Below are 23994 nucleotides of genomic sequence, written 5' to 3'. Positions count from 1 at the left end.
TCTAAAGTGCATGAGGACTTGCATGTGCTAGGCTCAAATGGCAAAAGATACCTGGGCTCAGGTAGATATCTCAGGCCAATTACATCCCGGGGTCTTTCAAGTTTCAAAGAAACAGTCTTCCATTTAAAGCAGGCCTGCACAATCTGCAGCCTTCCAGCTGTTTTGGCTTTAGGTAAAGGTAAAGGTTTTCCTCTGACATTAAGTCTAGTCGTGTCGGACTCTGGGGGTTGGTGCTCATCTCCATTTCTAAGCCGAAGAGCAGTTGTTGTCCGTAGACGCCTCCTAGATCATGTGGCTGGCATGACTGCATGGAGCATCGTTACCTTCCTGCCGGAGCAGTACCTATTGATCTACTCACATTTGCATATTTTTGAACTGTTAGGTTCAACAGGATTCGAACTGCTGACCTTTTGGTCAGCAAGTTCAGCAGTTTAACCCGCTGCACCATTGGGGGCCCAATCGCAGCCCTCCAGCTGTTTTGACCTTCAGCTCCCATAATTCCTGCCCATTGGACAAGCTGGCTAGGGCTTTTGGGAGTTGGAGGCCAAAACAGCTGGAGAGTTGCAGGTTCTGCAGTGCTGACTAAAGCAAGTAATGAGGTCAAATAGCTTTCCAGATTTTGTTGGACTAAACTTTCAGCATTTCTCATCATTAGCTATGGCTGATGAGAGGAGCAGTACATCAACATCTGGAAGGCCACACAATTCTCATCCTTGCTTTAAGCTATGAGAGGTCTTAGAGCATGCCAAAGAGTGTTTTATATAAGAAATAGCTCAGAAGGGTTGTCTCCTTGCTTTAGCTTAATCAGTCAGAGCCTTCATCTTCTATCTATCATGTTACCATTCACATACTATTTCCATCTTTTGTACTCTTAGAATGAGAAACCACTAATAAAGCACTAAGGCTGGGAAGCAGAAACCAGCCTAAATGGAGGTGATGCAATGATTTCATGATAAAGAAGGGTTCAAACTCAGAATCATTTTCCATATTGCATTTGTTGTTTTTAAAAGATTCTTGCCACCATACCAGAAGATAACTACAGAGTTTTGGTGCAAATGCACACCCTCCACACTCTCACTAAGCCACAAGCCCCCTGCCCTTCTTATGTGTCAACCAATAAAATCTCCAGTGTTTTGAACCTTCCTTTGCTTGCAGGGAAACAACAGGAAGACAGTGACACATGGAGCTTTCCTTTCCTTGATCTTTTTTGTTGGGATTTGTTCATACTGTGCATAGCATATGCTTTTGCTCTTTTTCTTTCTCCCCTGCCCTCCCCCAGCTTTGGTCCCTGGCTTGGCTGAGCTGCTGGGTGCTTGGCTTAGAAAGTGCAAAGCAGCAGTTCCCCCTCTACAAAGCCACACTGTTCAGAACAGAAATCTTCCTTCTACGAGGTTGCATTTTTTGCCAGTGATTCAACAGCACGTGAGTGGAAAAGCCTGGAGCCATAACTATTAGCCAGACCTAAAGACTCTCAGCCACCGTCATACTATCGTCTTGGCCAGTCCAAAAACATCCAGGCCAGGCCACAGGCAGCTTTCAGCAGATGAAATGGCAGGGGAGTCTCTGAAAAGGAGCCTGATAATGGATGCACCATATGTGTGATGCTGGGATAGAGCCCTGAGAACAGAGAGGTCTGGGCCCTGCACTGTGATGCTTGCTGATATTGGGGAGAGTTACTTTCCTTGGATTAGGACTCCCAGAATCTATACTGGCAGGGGGACTGGGAGTATGTTTGCCATATTCTGTTTGGGATGTTAAATTCTTGCCTATAGCCAAATGCAGAAAGATATACCTGAAATTAATACCCAGGTTCTTTCCGTTCAGTGCTCTGCGGGATAACTCATCTCTTAATTCACTTGTTCAGTTAAATAATACCATTATTGCGATGAAGCAGTTCACATAATGTAATATTCAAAATGTTGTTATCCAGAAAATCTTTTTCCATGCTGAGTTATGATGCAGCATTTTTGGCTTGCTTCCTTATTTGCAGCAGAGATGTTTTCAAATCAGGTCAAGATTTATACATCTAACAGATACATTTGTGTTGACTTAAAAACAGTTATTTAAAAGGTGTTTCATAGATTTTAGGCAATGGTTTTCACACACACACACACACACACACACACACACACACACCATATCAGCAGATGCCTATGGTGAGATTTATTGTATGTGCTGTAGCAGTTCAAACTGAAACCACAGAGCAGGGGTAGGTGAACTCAGTGGTTCTTGTGGGGGGAGCAATTTTCAGTTTTGATTCAAAGGCCACACAGACTACCAAATATGTCCCCTCAAACATGACAGTGAAAAAAAAATCAGAAGAGGCCAAAAGTCTGATCCTACTTTAGAAAAATGAATGTTTTTATTCACTCTTTTTAAAAAATGAGTTGCCACTTTGGCGGTTGAAGGACTAGAAAATGTTACCAGTATGGGCAAGAGCCACACAAATTACCTTTGTATCTGCAGGTGGCTGTAGAACTGCACATTGTCCAAGTTGGCTAAAGCAGGCATGGGCAAACTTCAGCCCTGCAGGTGTTTTGGACTTCAACTCTCACAATTCCTAACAGTTTGCCCATGCCTGGTATAGAGTGTGCTTGGATCATATGTGGGGGAAAATTGAGAAACAGCTCTCCAGATATCAGTTGATTATACAGTCATCAGCTGGGGCTGATGAGAATTACAGACTAAGAACTCCTGTAAACCTCTCTATGAAATCAAACTTATCACAAGACTGAAGGAGATTGAGACAGATGTTTGGGACCCAGTGATTTTATTAAGGTGCCTGCTGTTTTTCCTGATAACTGGTTGTGGCTAAAAGCTCCAGGCTAATGTGAAGTTTTGTCCTCAGGATGAAATGTAAAGAAACAGCTTCAAAATATTCTAGGAGGGTATTCAGTGAACTTGGACCATAGTTCAGTGGAATAATGCATACAATCCTCAGTTCAACCACCAATATCTCTAGTTAAAATAGAAATGAGCAACTTGTGGTCCTGCAGATTTTGTCACCTTGAAACTCCCCTTAGCCCATAGTTAAAAATGAAAGGTGGCAAGGGATGCAGTCCAGCAACTTCTAGATGCCACAGTTTGCTCGACCTTGAGTTTACGTATCTAGGGTGGGTGTGCATGACATATGCTTCTTGCCTAATGCCTTAGAGCAGTGGTTCTCAACCTGTGGGTCCCCAGGTGTTTTGGCCTACAACTCCCAGAAATCCCAGCCAGTTTAGCAGCTGTTAGGATTTCTGGGAGTTGAAGGACAAAACATCTGGGGACCCATAGGTTGATAACCACTGATTTAGAGAATCATTTCTAGTGAAAGTGGACAGAAATGATTGAGATGGGCAAGTGATTTCACTGTACAAAGCAGCTTTATTTGAGAAGTTATCTCTGGTAAACAAGATTTCAAGTCAGACTTGTGCCCTTCTTAAGAGTTAAAGGAAAAGACATTCTGTCTCAACAAAGAGGAACTCTAGACAGGTTAAACAGCAAAAAGAAGAAGAGTTCCTTAGCACAGTAACGACTAAATATATTGTGACATTTTGTACATTTGACAAAGCAAGGTCTGGGTCAGGAAAGCTTTTGCTACAATAAATGTGTTAGTATTTATGGCAGCACGGGACTCTCTGGTGTTTTGCTGCCTGCTGCAGACTATCATGGCTTACCCTCTGGAATGTAGACCCTATTAATCTGATTGGCAACATGTGTATGAGGAAACAGAGCAAGTTCTTCTTAACACACTGAACAGTTTACTGATGGAATTTGTTGTTACAGGAAATTGTGAGTGCCTGCTGATGCTATTCAGAACTTCAAAAAACTGTATTCTACCCCCTTCCCACTGGCATGTGTTACAAATTGTCATACTTTAATCCATGATTTCTCACCTTATATGTAAAAACATAGCTCTTTGATTCTCGGAACTGCAGAAGGCATCATGGAAAACAGGATAACTACATTGCTCAGTTAGATCAAATTATGTAAAAGCAAAGAATAAACCCAGGGCTTTCGTGCAGTGGGAAAGTTGCGTCCCCTGCCAAATGTTAGGCGATTTCAGGTCTCATTAGCACTAGGCAACATAACAAGTGGTGAAGGATGGTGGGAGGTGTAGTCTAGCAACATCTGTATGACTACTTATATTGCTGGACTGCAAAGTAGCCTATAGGTTAGTTTACCTTGTTTTGTTTCTATTCTCCTGTATGATGAAGAAATAAATATTGTATATATTCATGTACTGTATAAGTTAACCTCATACATAAGTCAAGGGCAGGCTTTGGGGCTAAAAGGATTTTTATTTTGGCCTGTGGATAAGTTGAGAGTCATTCTACAGAAAGGGGGAAGCCTCTGATTTGCACTGATTTGCTGTGCTCTTTCTTTGAGAAGAAGGGCCAAAGAGCCTCTGCTACTGTCATTTCTCTGCCCAGGCATTCGAAAAGTAAGTAGGAGCTCAATGGAGAGAGTTGAGGGAGTTGGTGCTTCCTTTAGGTTCTCCCAGGGCACATTAAATTCTTACCTTTTGTGACTTTATTCAGACAATGGAATGGTTCCTTTCTTAATAAGAGTTTAGGCTAGTACTTAATTGACCCATGAGTAAGTTTACACTGGATTTTTGGGTTGATTTTTTTACTAAAATTTCTAGATATGTACATGAGTATATACAGTACTTTTCAAGCAATTCCCAATTCATATGGAATTGGGAATGGCTTGAGAAGTACTTTTTATTGGATTTTGACCTATCCGGTAATGTGTGTTGGTTTTCTTGTATTTTCTGGATGTGTGGTACATGTGTTTTATCAAATGGTTTACCTGATTTACTCCTACTTCCTTCTTGTGGTGCAAAGGTTTTCAGCTTGTGGTTGCTCTGTGGGTAGTTAATATACAGAAGATCATGGCTTCTGGCAAGGATTCACCTTGATGCTTTTATTTCATTTTGCATTCCTTGGCTGAAGTGTAAAGTCTATGAACACAATAGTAGACCTTGCACTGAAAGCAAGGAATGTCTATACTATCAACTGGGGCAGGCAAAGTTAGAGCTTTTTTGGCCAGTCCCCCAAGCTTCACTGATGAGTGTCATAAGGAAAAGACACATTTATTATTGTTAGGTGTCTTCAAGTAAAGCCATACTTATAGCAACCCTATTCTTGGGTATTCTATGCAAGGTTTATTCGGAGGAGGTTTGCCATTGCCTTCTTCCAATACTGAGAAGAGAGCGTTACTTGCCCAAGATCACCAGGTAGATTTCTATGACTGAGAAAGCGCTTGAATCCTGATATCTCGGACTCTTAGTCCAACACAAAAACTACTACACCATGCTAGTTGCTCTAGATGGCACATACCTGTACTGAAAGAACAAGAAAGCCCTGAACACATTCTAAGATTTTGTTTTCAGTCCTAGAGCTGACCTAAATTTTATTCATTTTCCTTCATTTTGATAGATTAATATAGGGTTTATATATATATTACTGTAATGTAATTGAATGATTTCAACACTGCTACCACTATTAGGAAGAGATTAGATCATATACCTGCAGACCACCCCCAATACTTCTTGGAACTTTTGAAGCAGGTTTTCATGCTGTGTGTTAATCTGTAGTAGGGCTGCGGAAAATTCATATTGATCTGACGGACAACTGAGAAAGGATTTAGGCTTTTGAAATCAAAACCCTACCTCTCCACAGTGAATCACTGAGTCACCAGCCCAATTGATCCCAATTGACCTTCTGTCCACTCCTGCTTGCTGACTTTAAGCATATGTTCTGTGAGCTTTGCACCAGTGTTTTTAAGAGCATGAATTGCACCACAGTGGGTGGATGATAGTTAATTTGAAACAAAGCTAATTGTGGCTGGATGGCTAATTGTGTGGGAAAGATCTTGTTGTGCTCTTCTTGCAAACCTCCATGTGAGGTATAGATGGGAAAAGAGATAAATGTTGAACTCAGTGGACTCTTGATTGATCATGACCTAGCATAAGTATTCTGATTATATTTTACTTGCTTTGAATTTCCGGTGATTTCCTACTCAGTAGAAGGTGTTTTTATTAAACAGTATTTGAAGATTTTAAGTAGAGGTCAAATGTAACATATTTTAATCTGGTTAATATTTCACTGTGAATAGTTAAGAGTAGATGAATCCTAGTGGAAAATATATATAACAAACAAGTGTTTAACTTTCACATTTAGTAACAACCAGTGTTTCAGCTGCATGCATGGTTGAACATAGTGGTCGAATCTTTGAAATAACACAGCAAGAAGGAATTTCAAATATGGCTGCCAGCTCACTTTCTCAATGTGATAGATAGAACTGTAGAGAGTAAAACAAAAAGAAAGGTACTGTTTTATTATTTTTAGCATGCAACGCATACTGTCCCCAGGGATTGATGCTCTGAGTTTTTCTTGCTGGCACAGTTACTGATGAACATTAGAGGCTGACTGTTGCTAGGACAGTAGTAAGACTGGGAAGGCTGCACCCAGCAGTGGTGTTGCATTTGTACACTAATTGCCCCTGTGTTTTTGTGTTTCAGTGATCAGAGCAAAGGCTGTCTCTGCAAAAGAGGTGGACTCCGGTAATGACATATATGGGAACCCCATCAAACGCATCCAGTATGAGATCAAGCAGATAAAGGTAAAAAGCAATAATGGGAACCCCATTTACTGCAATTTCAGCCTATATATCTGTGACCCATAAGACATTTTATGGACAGAAACATGGTCCTGACTTGAAGTAACTACATTTTGGGTGGTTCTTTGTGAAATTGTAGACATGATGTAATTTCCAGTCTACCTGGTTCCATTTGTTCTACTAAGGTAAAGGTAAAGGTTTCTCCCTGACATGAGGTCCAATCGTGTCTGACTCTCGGGTGTGATGCTCATCTCCATTTCACATCTCCAAGGTCATGTGGCTGGCATGACTTTATGGAGCACCGTTACCTTCCCGCCAGAGCAGTACCTATTGATCTACACACATTTGAATGTTTTTGATCTGCTAGGTTGGCAGAAGCTGGGACTAAAAACGGGAGCTCACCCTGCTCCCCAGATTAGAACCGCTGACATTTCAGACAGCAAGTTCAGCGGTTTAATCCACTGCGCCACTGAGGGCTCCTATTTGATCTACTGCTAATTGTTAAAGATTTTCAGAACTAGCCCACATGACAAAGATTTAGTACTGTTCTTGACAACGACTAGAATAGAAAATAATGTAAGCACTAGAAAACTTGGAATGGACAAACAATTTATGGATTTGGTATCCATCCTTACTGGGCAGATGTCATGGAGAGAGAATTTCACTGGCTGTTAGGAATTGTGGGAGTTGAAGTCCAATACACCTGAAGGGCTGAAGTTTGCCCTTGCTAGATCTATTCTAAAGCCTTCAGCCTTCTGGAGGGTTCAAACTCATAATAACCTGCAGCAGGCATAGTTAATCTTCCCATTTCTTTCTGTGCATGTGAACACCTGTAAAAGACCAACTCAGCTAAAAAGCCCAGAAAGGGCAGCTTCTCACAGCCTGGCCAGCAAAAACTAGCTGGGTGATGGAAGTAGCAAACAACCAACCACTAATCCCCCCGCCTGCCCCCCTCACTGTAAAAGAAGTGTCCAGTTAGAATTCTTTCTTAGGCAAGCCGGCTAGATCACTAAACCTTATTGGATTTAGAGAACATTGTTTCCATTCTACCGAGGCCATCCTATCCTTTGGTTTGATGTACATATGTAATCTAAGATTTGTCTTTAAACATTTAATTGAAAACAGGCTACATGGTGATTGTATAGTTTATGGATATAAATGTTAGAAAATTAATGTAATGGATTGGGAGATAGGTTTGTGCTACACTCCAAAGTGTATTTTTTAAATAGTATAAATCAATATCACTTGTAAAAAAAAGCTCTAGGATTCCTCCAGAACTCAGGCCTGTCTTTCACCAGCTGCATCCTCTTACATGCCCATTCATTCTAGCTTATATCCAGAATGGCTAAATGAACCACAGATCTTTGGCCCATAGTTTCTTAGAACATTTGAACGCTGCAGGAGCTTGTGCTCTGCTTGTTTGTTCACCAGCAGATCTGGAAAACACTTATGTACCCTTTCTTTTTGCTTGCCTTCAGACAACAAGAGTCTGAAAAAGGAGAACATTTTGTGAGTTCTCTGAGAGGAGATTGAGTGCTACCAACTAAGCCATTAGAGCTTCTTTACTCTTTGTTTTTAGAGATGCTTCAATAATTTTTTGAAGATGTATTATGACGAGTGAATGAATGAAACTTTATTTATAGCCTGCCCTATCTCCCCAAAGCAACTCAGGGCAACCTACAACAAAATAAACAATGGCAAACATTCAGTGCCAAAAACATAAAACAAATAAAAACAAATCATCAGAAGCTGTTGGACTTTGCAGATTTTTTTATAAGACAGGAGAAACATTATTTTTGGAGCACAGTTTAAATTTTCACTGACCAATGTACATATCAATGATTAATTCCTGAAACTTGCATCAAGCAAGGCTAAGGACCTCTTCACACTTACCTTTTTTTCGGTAGCACAACAGAGTTTTTCTTCTTTAGTCAATGAGCCCAATGGCTCCCATCACACCCTGGGGAACTACTTCTGGGGGGGGGGCATGGCTGAGCTGCTGCCACCACTGGAAAAATAGCAGTGGTGAACAGTGGCAGGTTCCCCATCTTTCCTTAGGAAAGATGGATCAAACTGTCGTAAACAGTCTTCCCTCAGTGTGATGAGGAAGGGGGAAGCTGTGACGGAGCAGGGTGCTGAGTGACAGGTCCCCACTCCCCCTGTGTGAGCTGCCGGGATGTAGTGAGATAGCATCATTCCAGCAGCACAGATGTCAAGGCGTTAAAGTGGTTGAGTTGAGGCACCCATTTTTCTATTCCACTAAATTAAATAGATTGATGTGAGTGATTTGCTATTTTTTTCTTGTCTGTCTTGTGTACACCTCTGAGGGAAAAGCAGAGGTTTTAAGAAAAAAAAAGATCTGTTTGAAGATGAGCAGGGAAAGAGAACTAGCCTTGAGGCAAATATGATCATCCCATGCCCTGCCCCTAGTCATGAGAACAAATATATTTTAATTGCAATAGACAGAGTGCATAAAGCATGTTATATAATCAAACCAACCAGCCAAACACAGCCCCTTTCACTGGAGTTGGATGTCCCTTCCCATAGGGCACCAATGCCATCTGACCCTGACAGAGGGTCAGGGAGAGAAGAGCCCATTGAGAACAGGTCCAGATGTTGATATTGTCTGCACTTGCATCCCTCACTCTTCTTGACTAGTTGGCAAATAATAAAATAAAAACTAGGTGTTGTCCTGGAACTATAAGGTATGTGTCTGTGTGTCCTGATATTATTCTCCCCTCCAACCAAAGACTGATGAAACTAGCTGTGTCTAAAGTGTTGGTCATTAATATAGTAGAGTCTCACTTATCGAACATAAACGGGCCGGCAGAATGTCGGATAAGAGAAAATGTTGGATAATAAGGAGTGATTAAGGAAAAGCCTACCAAACTATGTTATGATTTTGCAAATTAAGCACCAAAACATGTTTTACAACACATTGACAGAAAAAGTAGTTCAATAAACGGTAACGTTATGTAGTAATTACTGTATTTACGAATTTAGCACCAAAACATTGCAATGTATTGAAAACATTGACTACAGAAACATTGACTACTAAAAGGAAAACTGCGTTGGATAATCCAGAATGTTCGATAAGCGAAAGTTGGGTAAGCGAGACTCTAATGTAGCACCTTTGCTCAGTGGTATTAAGAGAAATATTGTTTGTTCCTGAGGCATCTTCTGTCCTTGAGCATCTTATGTATTTTATTTACACCATAATACAATTACGGGATAGCTAGCACTGTATTCAACTAGGACTCCACTGGGTGACTTTGGGCAAATCACATTTTTTCAGCCTCAGAGGAGGGCAAAGGCTAACCTCTGAATTTTTTCCTCAAGGTCACCATAAGTCAGAAATAATTTGAAGTCACACAACAGCAAGGATTACTGGTATTTGTCTCATTCATCCTCTTCCTTCCTAGATGTTTAAAGGCCCTGACCAAGACATTGAATTCATCTACACGGCTCCTTCCTCAGCAGTGTGTGGAGTGACGCTGGATGTCGGTGGCAAGAAGGAATATCTCATTGCAGGTAAGGAAAAGAGAACTATTGAGCCCCTGAACCAACCTTGTGTGGTTCTTCCACTTATCTCATTATGGAGGAATTGAATAATCTTTGTACTTCATGTGCCAATTTCTTTATTTCTTGTTTTGGTGACTTGAAAGCCCATAGTTACAAAGAACAGCACTTGTCCAGTAGGCAGGTTGAGATTAGCATTCCACTGAAAACTTTTGAGGTTTGGAATTTCAGGATAATTGCATTCCTGAACAACCAACAGGCAGCTTTATAATCTTACCAGATATTTATTAAAGCAAAACAATTAGTTTATACATTCATATACTCCCAAGAGCAGCAGCATTATATGATATAGCCATACATAATCTAAGCACGGTCTTATAAACATCCCATGGTTTAGCAGTATATCATTATATAATCAAGGTCTGTCTGTCTTACAGTTTAACAAATGTAGTTTTACCTAGCCTATCATCTAATGCAGATGATCTAATCATTATAAAGTATGATAAACAGTCTAGACTGCTTGTCCTCCAACTGGATTGAGGTAGTATTTATATTGTGCCTGTATATCCTCATCTGATCATCAGCTAATTAGGAGATAAACTTTTGTGTTAAAAGAACTCAGAATTAAAAGTCACTATCTCTTGATCTGGCTGTCAGTCAGGCCTCACTTAATAGACATGCACTGTACCCGGATAGGTTCTCAATCTCATCTTCTGTTATCTCTGTTTATGTTTATCAGGCACTGTTCCCAGACAGCTGGAATATAGATTTCTCTAAACACAAATAACACTTTTTAAACCCAGGGCCCATCCATCCGAGACTTGTCTCGGTTTTACCAGAGGCATTCAAATGATGCCAAATTTACATTCAAATGTAAAACCAAATCAATTCAGAATAAACCAGGGTTTTCTTGGTTTGTTCCAAATTAATTTGGTAAAATCTGGAACCTATGGTAAGATCCGGGTCTTGTCAGGTGTGGACCTGGGTGGATTGGCAATCCCTGTGCCCACCCACTCCTCCTAAACCCCAAATGTACCCATAAAGCATAAAGAAAACTTAGCTGGTCGCCATTATGTTCCTCATTGTGCTCTCTTGGCATGAGGAAATGATGACCAAGCATTTCTAAGACATTTATCTACATGGGACAATACTGGAATTTAAAGTGTTGTACTCAGTTATTGAACAGACTTATTTGTGACTGAAAAAACATACAAACATGAATATAATGTTTGATGTAATGCTGTAAACAGTTTGTATTTGTGTATTACTCATGCGCCTGTAAGGATTATAATTTGTCTGTTACCATTGTTTTATTCTATATATCAGTTAGTAATAGGACAACTGTATCTTTACATGAGGAAATGATGTGCCAGGAGATGGGGGAGGGGATTTAGGGGTGTGTGGAAGCACCCCCAGTAAGTTCATCTTCAATTACCCAACATGCAATCTGTTTAAGACTTTTTTTTTTACTTTTAATAGCTAATCTACAAAGCCAGAAATTTGTAAAATATCACAAATTAGCTTTATAACACCGAAAAGGCTGGGGAAGAGGAGAATGAAAATGATGCCCCTGCAAGCACCTTTTCTATGCCAAGTCAAGAGATATGTTTAAGAACCATGTTTAAATATTTGAAAGGATGTAATACTGGAGATGGAGCAAACTTGCTTTCTTCTACTCCAGAGACTACAGATGCACTTACACAGTAAAATTAATGCACTTTGACACAATTTTTAATTTTATGATGTCAAACCGCATTAGAGTGGTGTCAAACTGCATTAATTCTACAGTGTAGATGCACCTGAGGATATGGAGCAATGGATTTAAACTACAGGGAAAGAAAATCCATCTAAACATTAGGAAGAATAAAATGCCCTGGGAGTGTGGTGGAGTTTTCTGGCTGCTTTGCCATCTTTTGGGAGTGCTTTGATTGTGTGTTCCTGCATGGCAGAATGGAGTTGGACTGGATGGCCCTTGTGATCTCTTCCAACTCTGTGAACCTATGATCCAGGCATGTTGAGCTGGATTTGTTGCCTTGGTCTAGTTTAATCATTTTCTTGCTTGTGTACAGCACCCAGGAATCTATTAGAATGAAGGTCAGTCTAGAAATATTTAAAACAGACACAGAAATGATCACAGAACAAATGTACTATTTTCCTTCTGCAGCCTACATGGACTGACAAGTTGCTAGAATGAAGCAGGCTCCCAAATAGAACAAATGCAGTTTTCTTTCTATGGGACAAGGAGGGTTTGTCTTTGGTACATCTCAAAGTATCCTCTGCTGCCCAGCTGAGTCCTGAAATTACTGAAATTTCATTTCTCGAGTTTTGTCAAGCGCCATCTCCTGGAGCTCCCATGGAAGGATACGAGACCATGGTTTAATCATTAACTCAACAGGCAACTCAAAAAGACACACACGTAGTCTCACCAGGGCTCTTGATACTGTAATGAGGTGTGCTGTGCAATCTGATGGATGCTTGGCATTTTGGAGCTTCTTGGTAGGTGAGGGTCATCAATCAGAGAATCTTAAAGTTGGAAGAAGGCATAATGGTCATGTAGTCCAACACCATGCTGTGCAGAAATACACAGCTAAAGCACTGCTGAAATATGCCCGTCCAAACTTTGTTTAAAGACCTCCAAAAAAGGAGAGCCTACCATTCTCCAAAAGAGTCTATGCCACTGTTGTACAGATCTAACAATATAAAAGTTTTTTCTAATGTTTAGGTGGAATCTCTTTTATAATTTGACTCCCTTGGCTTGTGTTTTCATCTGTAGCAGAAGAAAACAAGAGAGTTCCATCTTCTGCAACCCTTTAGATATTTAAATATAATTATCATGCCACCTCCCAATCTTTTCAAAGTTAAGCATATCCAGATTCCTCAGGTCCCATTATGTAAACTCATATAATTCAGTTTAACGCAGATAATCTGCATTTCAGAAACTGGATTAGATGGCAGTGTAGATCCAGCCTCAGGCCCCTTCCAAACAGCTGAATTAAAATCCCACATTATCTGCTTTGAACTGGAATATATGGCAGTGTAGACTCAGTTCAAAGCAGATATTATGGGATTTTTTTCTGCCTTGATATTCTGGGTTATATGGCTGTGTGGAAGGGCCCTCAAATAACCCAGTTCAAAGCAGATATTGTGAATTGTCTGCCTTGATACTCTGGCTGTGTGGAAGGGCCCTCAGTCTCTAGGGTGCTATAAAATCCTTTGTTATTCCAGGCTAACATGGTTGCTTTTTCTAGAGAGTGCTCGCTATAGAGCAGGGTTTCTTAAACTTTTAACCTTTACAGATACATGATGTGGGTTCTCAAAAATGCATATCTGATCAAAATATTCATAAAAATCTTGATTGAGCAAAAACACGATAGAAACTTTTAAGAACGTGAATAACATTAAAATATGGAATAGGGGAGGAATTGTGATATGCTTTCAATATCCCAACATGATTAACTGCAGGTTGTCATTCTATGGGCATAGGAAACAGGAAACAACACTGCATTTGGTGCAGTGAGGTATTGGGCTGATTTTTGACATAGCTAGCACTGTAACAAGAAGTGCAGTCTCCATGGTCATGGATTCTAGGGCTTCTGTGCAGCATAAGGCTAGCTACTAATGGACTCTGCATATCACTATACCTTGGGAGCTCTCCCAGCATGATTAAAATGTTTTGAATAATTGAGCCCTTTTTTGCAGTGCATCCTTGTTTGTAATTAGTGCTTTCTGACCCAGATGAGACACATGCTTACTCTGGAAACAGATTAGAAGGAAGCATTTGATACAGTGTGTCCACGCATGCTTATATCCATCCCCCATGGATGTCCCAACTAACAACCCTTTTGCTTTGCCAGGGAAATCTGAGGGCAATGGCAGAATGCACATCACTCTGTGTGATTTCATCGTTTCCTGGGATTCCCTCAGTGCTACCCAGAAGAAGAGTCTCAACCAGCGTTACCAGATGGGCTGTGAGTGCAAGGTATACCCAAATGAGTCCATTTCAACTTTTGGAGCTTCTACCAAGGACTCTTCTACACTGCCATATAATCCATTTCAATGATGACAATCTGGATTTTATATGGCAATGTAGAAGGGGTCTTAGAGTTTAATTGCAGCCACAGTTCCTTTTATATTTATCAATTAAGAACAAAAACCTGCTGTTCCACTAGTAGAAAGCTTGGTGATAAGATTGGGTGCTACTACTATTCTAGATCAGCCCAATTCTCATTGCAGTTGATCTATAACATGACCTGGAATGAAGCCACAGTGCATACTTTTGCCATCTTTGATACTACTTTAACTTTTGTGGGTTTATTCTATGGAATTCTGGGATTTATAGCTTCAGGGGATACTTGGAATTCTCTGACACAAAGAGTTAACGTTGGGTTTAAGAGGATTATAAGTGCCTCGTCAAAATACAAACCCTAGGACTGTGATCAAATTACTATATTTTGTAGCATCCAACCATAGATATCGAATTATTATAATTTTGCAGCATGATGCAGACTTGGATTGAGGCCCCTACACTGCCATACAATCCAGATGATCCACATCATCTGCTTTGAACTGGATTATATGAGTCTACACTGACATATAATCCAGTTCAAAGCAGATAATCTGGATTTTATATGGCAGTGTGAAAAGCAAAGCCATCACACTGGCAACGAAGGTCCACATAGTCAAAGCAATGGTATTCCCCATAGTAACCTATGGATGTGAGAGCTGGACCATAAGGAAGGCTGAGCGAAGGAAGATAGATGTCTTCAAACTTTGGTGCTGGAGGAAAATCCTGAGAGTGCCTTGGAACGCAAGAAGATCCAACCAGTCCACCCTCCAGGAAATAATGCCCGGCTGCTCACTGGAGAGAAGGATATTGGAGGCAAAGTTGAAGTATTTTGGCCACATCATGAGGAGACAGGAAAGCTTAGAAAAGATCATGATGCTGGGAAAATGGAAGGAAAAAGGAAGAGAGGCCGACCAAGGGCAAGATGGATGGATGGTATCCTTGAAGTGACTGGCTTGAACTTGAAGGAACTGGGGGCAGCGATGGCTGACAGGGAGCTCTGGCGTGGACTAGTCCATGAGGTCACAAAGAGTCGAAAATGACTAAACAAATGAAGAAGAAGATATGGCAGTGTAGAAGGGGGGCCTAAGAGGAAGTCAAAGAAAAACTGCCTCTTGCCATCTTGTCAAGAAAACCCTATGTTAGTATTGCTAGAAATTGGAAATGTTGGACAGTAGTGTTTCCCAGGGTGTTAGCTCTTTTAGGGAAACAAATAAAAATCAAAATGGTGATGAATTAGCCTTGGTTTACCAAACAAAGCATGTCTCGGTTTATCTACGTTGCTTTTCTGAATTCCCTTGCTGACACCAAAAACAAGCAGGCAGTTGTAGGTACAAACTTAAAAGTTTACTAATGGTTTTCCATATTTACATATGCATGAGGAACCTACATCCTAACTAATTAATGAAAAAATAGGGAAAGGTTTCATTTTTAATCCACCATCTTTCAATGGAGGAACAAAACATAGCTGGAGATTTGAGGAGGAACAGAAAGAGAAACCAGAAGAGGCAAAACTAAAAAGGGAGCGGAGTTTATATAACCAAACACCCCAAGGAAGACACTAGAACCACATGGTTTACTTGAAAGGTATTTATAACCATGCAGTCTAAAGGATAGTAAGAGCAAATGTGAGGGTTTAGTTGCGAGAAATGATTTGGCATATATCATATCCTATTCTATCTAAACCCTTGTTGCTGTAACGGCAAGAGAAGAGAGAGAGAGAATGCTGGAATTTTCCAACAGGAAATGACTTGAAGGTGCGCAACAGCAGGCCTGTGCAGTTTTATAGCATCCCTCTTCTCTCCCCACAGATCTCCCGCTGCCCTTCCATCCCTTGCTATGTCTCTGCTCAAGATGAATGTCTGTGGACAGACTGGGTGACGGAGAAGAACATCAATGGGCGGCAGGCAAAACACTATGCCTGCATCAAGCGGAGTGACGGTTCATGTGCGTGGTATCGTGGTGTGGCTCCACCTAAGCAAGAGTTCCTTGACATCGAGGACCCCTGAGTCCCCAGGGTCATGGCAGGTCATGGCATTCCTGTAGCCAATAGCAACAAAGCCTGTAAGAAATTAGATTGGTCCACCTTTGACATCACCTCCTGGAAACAGCATGAAAATAAGGTCTCCTGGGCAGGCACAATAATGGTGGGGGTGGAGGGGGGATGTCTACACTACTTGCATATTGCTTTGTCTATTTCCTCTGATGCATTGTGCCAAGGCATATTTTCGTTGGGAGTCACAGTTGCCAACATGCCAAGGCACAGTGGGGAGAACAAGAGTGAACAATATGCTTGGCTGAAGAGTGTTGCCTCTGATTCTGTGTAGCAGGCCTACCAGGTTCTTCTTGCCTTGAGAAAGGACATCCTATCCTTTGCTGTGGAGGCAGCCCCTACCCGCTTTGTTTCCCACAAGTTGAAACCCACATACAGTCCTTTGCGTCCATCCCCTATTGAATTTTCCAAGATTCGCTTCTGTTTGCCACACACATATGGTAGAATAAGCACATCTCTTAGCCTCTGTAAAAGAAGGCGGTAATTCCATCATGAATCATGACTTCCTTTTGCACTAGTGAGAAAAGTTGCATTTTCATCAACCAAACATTAAGAGGGTGGTGGGTGGTAATGGTTTCTCATTTTGAACATAATATTTTAAAGATTCAATTTTAGTTAATGGATATTAAGTCCCTGTGCCTGAGAGATGTGTACACATTCTGGCTATGGGGTCTCAGCACTCAAGTTTCAGTAGAAATACATTTGCTTAGGAATTTCAGTTAGTGTAGCAGGACTTCTACTTGGACAGTGTGATTTAACCCACATCCTATTGAGTGTTTGTGCCACTCACATAAATCTGGTGCCAAAGCTCCTGCTGGCCAGTGGAAAGGCTAGCTGTTCTCATTAAAGGTTTAGCATTTGTCAGCCAAAGCAGGAATCCTTCTCCTGCTGATTAGAACTTCTTACTATGTTGTGTATGATATTTAACATGCCAGCATAGCTCCTAGCCCTGCCATCTGCCCTGTATAAGAATGGATTAATGTGCCAAGAACTCCTCAGAAGATAGGAGTATGTGTTTTGTCCCCAAATATGTGATGACAAAAGCTGGCAAGTCAAGGTTTAGCTTTGTAAACTGTGAGTATGAGATGCTGTGTTGGAGCAATGAATCAGAGCTTGGCTACTTGTATACACCCCCCCACCCACACCACGTCTCTGCCTCCAATGCCCCTTTTTTCTGAGCCACTTTCTTTCCTTTGCTGTGCCTCCCAACAAGGCTCTGCACAGCCACCACCCCTTCCTTTGTCATATTCAAAATCAAACTATAGGGTTTCCCAAAGTAATTCCTAGCCAGACCTGCCTCTAGTGGTGTTTTCATGCTGTTCATCAAGGTAGAGTTTTAAAGATGTCATATTGGACCAGTCTGTTTAATTTCAATATATTTTAAAAAAAGGAAAAAAAAGAAAAAAATCTGTTCAGTCCAATATAAGACTCCTGTTTTTCTTCCTGTATGGTTACAGTCTATGTGACATTTACCCTTCTCCCTTTTTCTTTCCATCCTTCTCCCTTTCTCTGTGCTGATATTTTTTGATTTTAATATTTTCCATTTGTTTTGGCAATCAGTTGTATCATTCCTCTACACCATTATTTTTTTAATTCCTTGTTTAGCTGTTAGATTTGCACTTATTCTTGTTTTTTTAAGGGGTTCTGCATTGGAAGCTTCTAACATAATAGTGGGAAGAAGGTTGAGATATCTGGAGGGTGGAGTCCCTTCTCTTACTTCTGAGTGCCAGTGGTGGGGTGTGGGGTGGGGGTTAGTAGTATTTCTCCTTCCGTCTTCCTCCTCATGCCTCTGCAACACGCACAGGCCTTTTTTCTTGAGCAGTGGTTCTCAACCTGTGGATCCCCAGATGTTTTGGCCTTCAGCTCCCAGAAATCCTAACAGCTGGTAAACTGACTGGGATTTCTGGGAGTTGTAGGTCAAAACACCTGGGGACCCACACATAGAGAACCACTGTTCTAGAGGCTGAAGGCTGACTGGGACAAGTGATTACTTCTTGCTAGCCAGTTTGCAGTTTATGTGCCTGCCAGCGGTTGCAAGATGTATCTGCCATTCCAGTAGCAATCATTGTGAAAGAGCAGTTATCAAAAGCTCATGGATTGGTTTAATTTATAGTTGTGGGTTTTAGTGCCACACTGAACCTTCCCTGATATATATATATGCACAAACACACTTAACAGTTTCCCCTTCTTCATGCCAGCAATTCAAAATATTTTTAAAAAGTTTACATTATTTTCAAATCTTTGCTTAGTAAGTATGAAAAATAAGTATCTTAACGCTGCCATAATTTAAAGCTTATTGGGGAGCTGGGGTTGGGATGTTGTTTGGTGGGTGGAGTAATATGGGAGGGGGGCAGGGACAGGGGGGGGTCTCTTTTGTTGTTGTTGGATTCTGAAAGCTGAGATTTTCTTGTGCTGGGAACACATGAAAGTTGTTGAATAGACAAGCAGACTGTGCATGTCTCTGATGCTTTGTATAATTCATACGTGGACACTTGAGTCTTCGGACAATAAACAGTATTATCAAATAAAGCCGGAATAGTCTCTACTTGTCTTGAGTACACTTTATTTTTATGGAGGGGCACAAACTAGAAACATACATTACATTCATTTACATGTAACCTGTTTCGAGAAAGACTCCTCATTCTGTTTTTCCATTTTGATGCCAATCAACTCCTGTTTCTTAGAGTTAGACATTATATCCCCATGGTTCTCTCTTTCTCAACTTAAATTTCTTCTGAACAAATCTTTCTAAGAAAACCTTGTGATAAGTTCACCTTAGGAACACCATATGTCTGAAATGACTTGAAGGCTTACAACAACAGCAGTCATTACTGCAATGAGATGTGACTACAACAACTGCTCGAAAATTTAGGGTCAATCTGACTGAACATGGCCAAGTCTTATTTGAAGATCTACTTCTACATGGGAATGCAGGCAAAAATTATTCATTCTTGGCAGGCAGTTGTTTCTGCTGAGCTGTTTTAATTAATCAAGGGTCTACAACAGGCCTGGGCAAACCTGGGCCCTCCAGGTGTTTTGGACTCCAACTCCCACAATTCCTAACAGCCTCAGGCCCCTTCCTTGTCCGGCTGAGAGGGAAAAGGAAAGGGCACAAGGCTGTTAGGAATTGTGGGAGTTGGAGTCCAAAACACCTGAAGAGGCAAATTTTGCCCAGGCCTGGTCTAGAACAACCTGTGCCCCAAGAAAAGAATTGAAACCTTTCAAGAACCCACTGTAAGTAATTTGCTCAGTACTTTGAAAGCAAAATCATTATGATCTATTTTTCCATTCCAACTAATAAAGGCCTGGTCAATGTTACTTGGCCCCAGTTGTGAAGTTGTGATGCACATTTTCTTATGCATACAGCTCAACACTGGATTGAGCAGCTCAAGAGGATTGACAGGATATTTGGAAAGGTGAGAGCCACCAAATGTATGCTAGGTTTATATTCTTGCCACATGAAAATGATTTGGGAGGGGGACTGACTGGATGGCTAAAGAGAAAGTGTGGACAGTGATCCATATGTGGATTCAATCCTTTTTGGGATTGCCCCGAAGTCCCCAGGTTCTCAAATTCTAGGGCGGACACAATTGTCTCAAAATTGACCAAACAACCACCAAAATCTGGCCATTTACACCAGTTTTGAACCCCACATCCTCCTCAAATGGCTGTTTTGCAACAGAAAAGGGAAGCCAGATTTGGGAATTGAAACTGAAGCTATGTTTAAGAAAATCCTTCTTCACTTATGCTCTTTTCAGTTGCAGTTTTGGGTGCATCTACATTGCAGAATTTTGTGTATGTATGTACAGTAGAGTCTCACTTATCCAACATAAACGGGCCGGCAGAACGTTGGATAAGCGAATATGTTGGATAATAAGGAGGGATTAAGGAAAAGCCTATTACACATCAAATTAGGTTATGATTTTACAAATTAAGCACCAAAACATCATGTTTAACAACAAATTTGACAGAAAAAGTTGTTCAATATGCAGTAATGCTATGCAGTAATTACTGTATTTATGAATTTAGCACCAAAATATCATGTATTGAAAACATTGACTACAAAAAATGCGTTGGATAATCCAGAACGTTGGATAAGCGAGACTCTACTGTATTTAGAAAACTTTTATCCTGCTCTTAAGCTACAAAAGCATTTAGAGCTGCTTACAAAATGTAAATTTGCCCTCAGGCTTACAATACACAAAAGACAAATAAGATGTAATAAGATGAACAAGCCCTATGAGGAGCGGCTTAAAGAGCTGGGCATGTTTAGCCTGCAGAAGAGAAGGCTGAGAGGAGACATGATAGCCATGTACAAATACGTGAAGGGAAGTCATAGGGAGGAGGGAGCAAGCTTGTTTTCTGCTGCCCTGCAGACTAGGACACGGAACAATGGCTTCAAACTACAGGAAAGGAGATTCCACCTGAACATCAGGAAGAACTTCCTCACTGTGAGAGCTGTTCGACAGTGGAACTCTCTCCCCGGGGCCGTGGTGGAGGCTCCTTTGGAGGCTTTTAAGCAGAGGCTAGATGGCCCTCTGTCAGGGGTGCTTTGAATGCGATTTCCTGCTTCTTAGCAGGGGGTTGGACTGGATGGCCCATGAGGTCTCTTCCAACTCTACTATTCTATGATTCTATGCAATACATAAGTAAGGGTGGAGCTGTGTCTCTGCCTGGCTGCCTCTCTCCCAGTCAATGGCCAGCCGAACTAGAGGAGAATGAATGCTGTTGGACACCACTTGGGCTGCCAAGGCTCAGTGTTATGGAATCCTGGGAATTGTAGTTTCATAAGCTCTTGAGCCTTCTCTTCCAAAGAGTGCTGGTGCCTCATAAAACTACAATTCCCAGAATTCCATAGCATTGAGCCAAAGCTGGTGTAAATGGCCGGATTTACAGTGATGTCAAACTGCAGTCTTCCTAATAATAATAATAATACTTTATTTATACCCTGCCACCATTTCCCAGAGGGACTCGGGGCGGCTTACAAAGCACTCAAAGGTGCAACATACAAAATACAAAAATTGCAGAAACAACATAAAACAAAAACAGCCAACATAAATATCTCACTTCATAAAACGCCTTGGTTGAAATAAATAAAAAACAGCAATAGCTGCAGATATAAAATTATAGTCAATCTAGTAATGGTAAGTGCTTGGTGACATCTATGGGTATTCACGTATTTATTAAAGGCATCTAAATATGGTCGAAGGCTTGTCGAAACAACCATGTCTTCAGTCACTCTACAGTGTAGGGGGAATTAAGGCCCCATCTCATCTGCACTGCCATATATAACAATTTCAGACTGCATTATAGGGCCGATAGAAAAGACTCCTATAATGCAGTTATTATATGATATGAGGGTACATAGCTAAACTGCATTACAGCATATATTGCAGTTAGAGTGCATTATTTGAGCATACATGTTATGATTGAGCCTCATGGCTCTGTTACTGACAGACGTGGGCGTAAGACTCCTCGAGAGTCAGATACTCTCGAGGAGCGAGAGAGAAAAAGACTGCGAGACATATTTGCAGCACCATCTGACGAGGAGTCTTTCGAAGGGTTTACGGAGAGAATGGAGGAGGGGCTGGTTAGCTCAGAGGAGGATGAGATGGATTGGACTCGGGTAAGGGAGGAAGTGGGTGCCACTGGCCATGATGGGACAGAAGATGAATGGGGACCTTCAGGATTAGACCCATGGTTTAGCTGGAGGGATGGGACGGGATCCACAGCTGGAGATGCTGTTGGGCGTAGTCAGAGGTGTTCCAGCTCTGACGAGGAAAGTGATGAGGAAACGCCCGGGTTAAGGAGGACAGCTGACAGTGATGAAGATTTGTAACTGGCATAAAATGGGGCTTGAGAGCAATTGCAAATTGCGTTGGGCAAGGTAATCTGGGCAAACGCTTGGGATCCGTGTGTGTGTGGGACGCTTCCCTGAAGACTTGTGTGCTTTCCTGTGCTGTGACGTAAGTTGTTTGGAATCCAGGGTCAGACGGCGGGAGGGATTGTGTGGGCATTTGTTTGTGCAAACCTGTGCTTACTCTTATTAGCTTGACCTTCCGTCGTCTTCTTGACGGACGCCATCTCCTGCTTTGAGAACTCGGACTGAACTGACCACGGCTTGTCTTCCCCCCTTCTTGGACTTGGAAAAACTACAAACGTCTGCTTCTGGCTTTGATCTACGGAACGGAACTGGTCTACTCAACTGCTACAATCCTTGGCTGATTTACTCGTGTTGGAGATCCTGTCTGCTGTGTGTGTGTGGGAGCGACGCAAGTTACTCTAAGCACAGTGTTGGCAGCAGAGAGGAATCTGCTGCCAATTAGTTGCATTCTTTGTATCTTTTGTTCCTTGGCTTTCGTTTCGTTTATACCCAGGCTGAAGCAAGCAGTTTGTTTTTACCCGGATTAAACTCCGGTTTAATCCGGTTTATCTTTTGAACATTTACTTTTGCCCCTTTTTGCTCCTAAAGGCAAAAACTGCCTGGCCCTTGTGTTTTACGGGCATTTTTGAGTTCTGTAATCTAATAAACTCTGTTACTTTGAATCTTGTGGCGTTCTGTCCTTGACAGATTGCCCAACGCCCATAAAAAGTTTATTGCAGCAATAAACCCGTCAGGAAGACGATGGATGAGTTAAGGGCCAAAGTAGACCAATTGCAAACGGCTTTTACCGTTATCCAAACAGCTCAGGCTGTGAAAGGACATGTTTTGACTCCTGAACGCTTTGACGGAACCAGGTGCAAGTTGCCAACCTTTTTGGCACAAGTGGAGCTTTATTTTTCTCAGCTCAGTGCTCATGCTTTTCCTACAGACACTAGCAAGGTGGCCTTTATTTTGAGTTTGTTGACCGGTCCCGCAGGACAATGGGCCACTAATTTAATTTTGGGAAATGACCCAGTCAAGGACAATTTGAATAATTTCAAAAAGTTGTTAACTGATACTTTTGGGGATCCTCTCCGCACGGAGAACGCTGGGTGGGCTTTGTATCGGTTGAAACAGGGAAAGGGGACTGTTTTGGATTACTTAAATAAGTTTAACCTGTATCGCCACCAGCTGGATTGGGGGGAAAATGCATTCATGCTTTTATTTACTGCCGGGTTAAGTGATATACTCCAGGATGAATTAGCACGCTTGGAGCCGGCTGAAAGCTGGGACGCCTTAGTAGCTAAGGTGCTGCGTTTAGACGCAAGGTTCGAGGCTCGTAAACACTCAAAAGCAATGTGTGCGCCACCCATGCATGTAACCAGGGCACCTGTGGTGATGGGGGAAGAGCCCATGGAGCTTGGGGTCTTTAAAAAGCTGTCTACAGAGGAAAAGAGCCGTAGGAGGCAGCTGGGCTTGTGTTTGTACTGTGGGAATGCTGGGCATTTTGCCAAAAATTGTAATGTGAAACCTTCCCAGCTTTCGGGAAAAGGCCAGCCCTAGTGCGACGTGAGTCCAACGCACTAGGGCTCCTCAAGCAGTCAACTGAGGGGAGGAAGCATGTTTTCGTACCCATTACATTATCTGTTGGGGGAAGGGAACTTGTTTCTACTTTGGCACTGCTGGACTCAGGGGCTACGGTCTCCTATGTAGATATTGAGTTTGCTAAGAAGCATGGCATTCCTAGAGTGCGCAAGGCATGCGACGTGTGGGTGGAAGGAGCAGATGGGAGACTGCTGGAGACTGGGGTGGTTAACCATGAAACCTCAGCAGTAACGTGGGAGGTGCAGGGAGTAACGGGAACGTTTGTGTGGGATATTACGAGCT

The 23994-nt window shown here is 41.7% G+C and overlaps 1 protein-coding gene across 2 annotated transcripts in view; it reads left to right on the top strand.

Moving 5' to 3' along the window:
- timp2 (TIMP metallopeptidase inhibitor 2) overlaps nt 1–18789 on the top strand; it is a 34990-nt gene extending 16201 nt beyond the window's left edge. For both annotated transcript variants that reach the window (XM_062970777.1, XM_003217051.4), the window contains exons 2-5: nt 6512–6612; nt 10032–10140; nt 13983–14107; nt 16003–18789. In XM_062970777.1, coding sequence (XP_062826847.1) covers nt 10032–10140; nt 13983–14107; nt 16003–16200 — 432 coding nt within the window. In that variant the 5' untranslated portion in view covers nt 6512–6612 and the 3' untranslated portion in view covers nt 16201–18789. The remainder of the gene's footprint in view (nt 1–6511; nt 6613–10031; nt 10141–13982; nt 14108–16002) is intronic.
- The last annotated feature ends 5205 nt before the right edge of the window (nt 18790–23994 follow it).

This window comes from Anolis carolinensis, chromosome 2, assembly GCF_035594765.1.
Source record: "Anolis carolinensis isolate JA03-04 chromosome 2, rAnoCar3.1.pri, whole genome shotgun sequence".
Lineage (NCBI taxonomy): Eukaryota > Metazoa > Chordata > Lepidosauria > Squamata > Dactyloidae > Anolis > Anolis carolinensis.
This window is presented reverse-complemented; position numbering and strand designations above follow the sequence as displayed.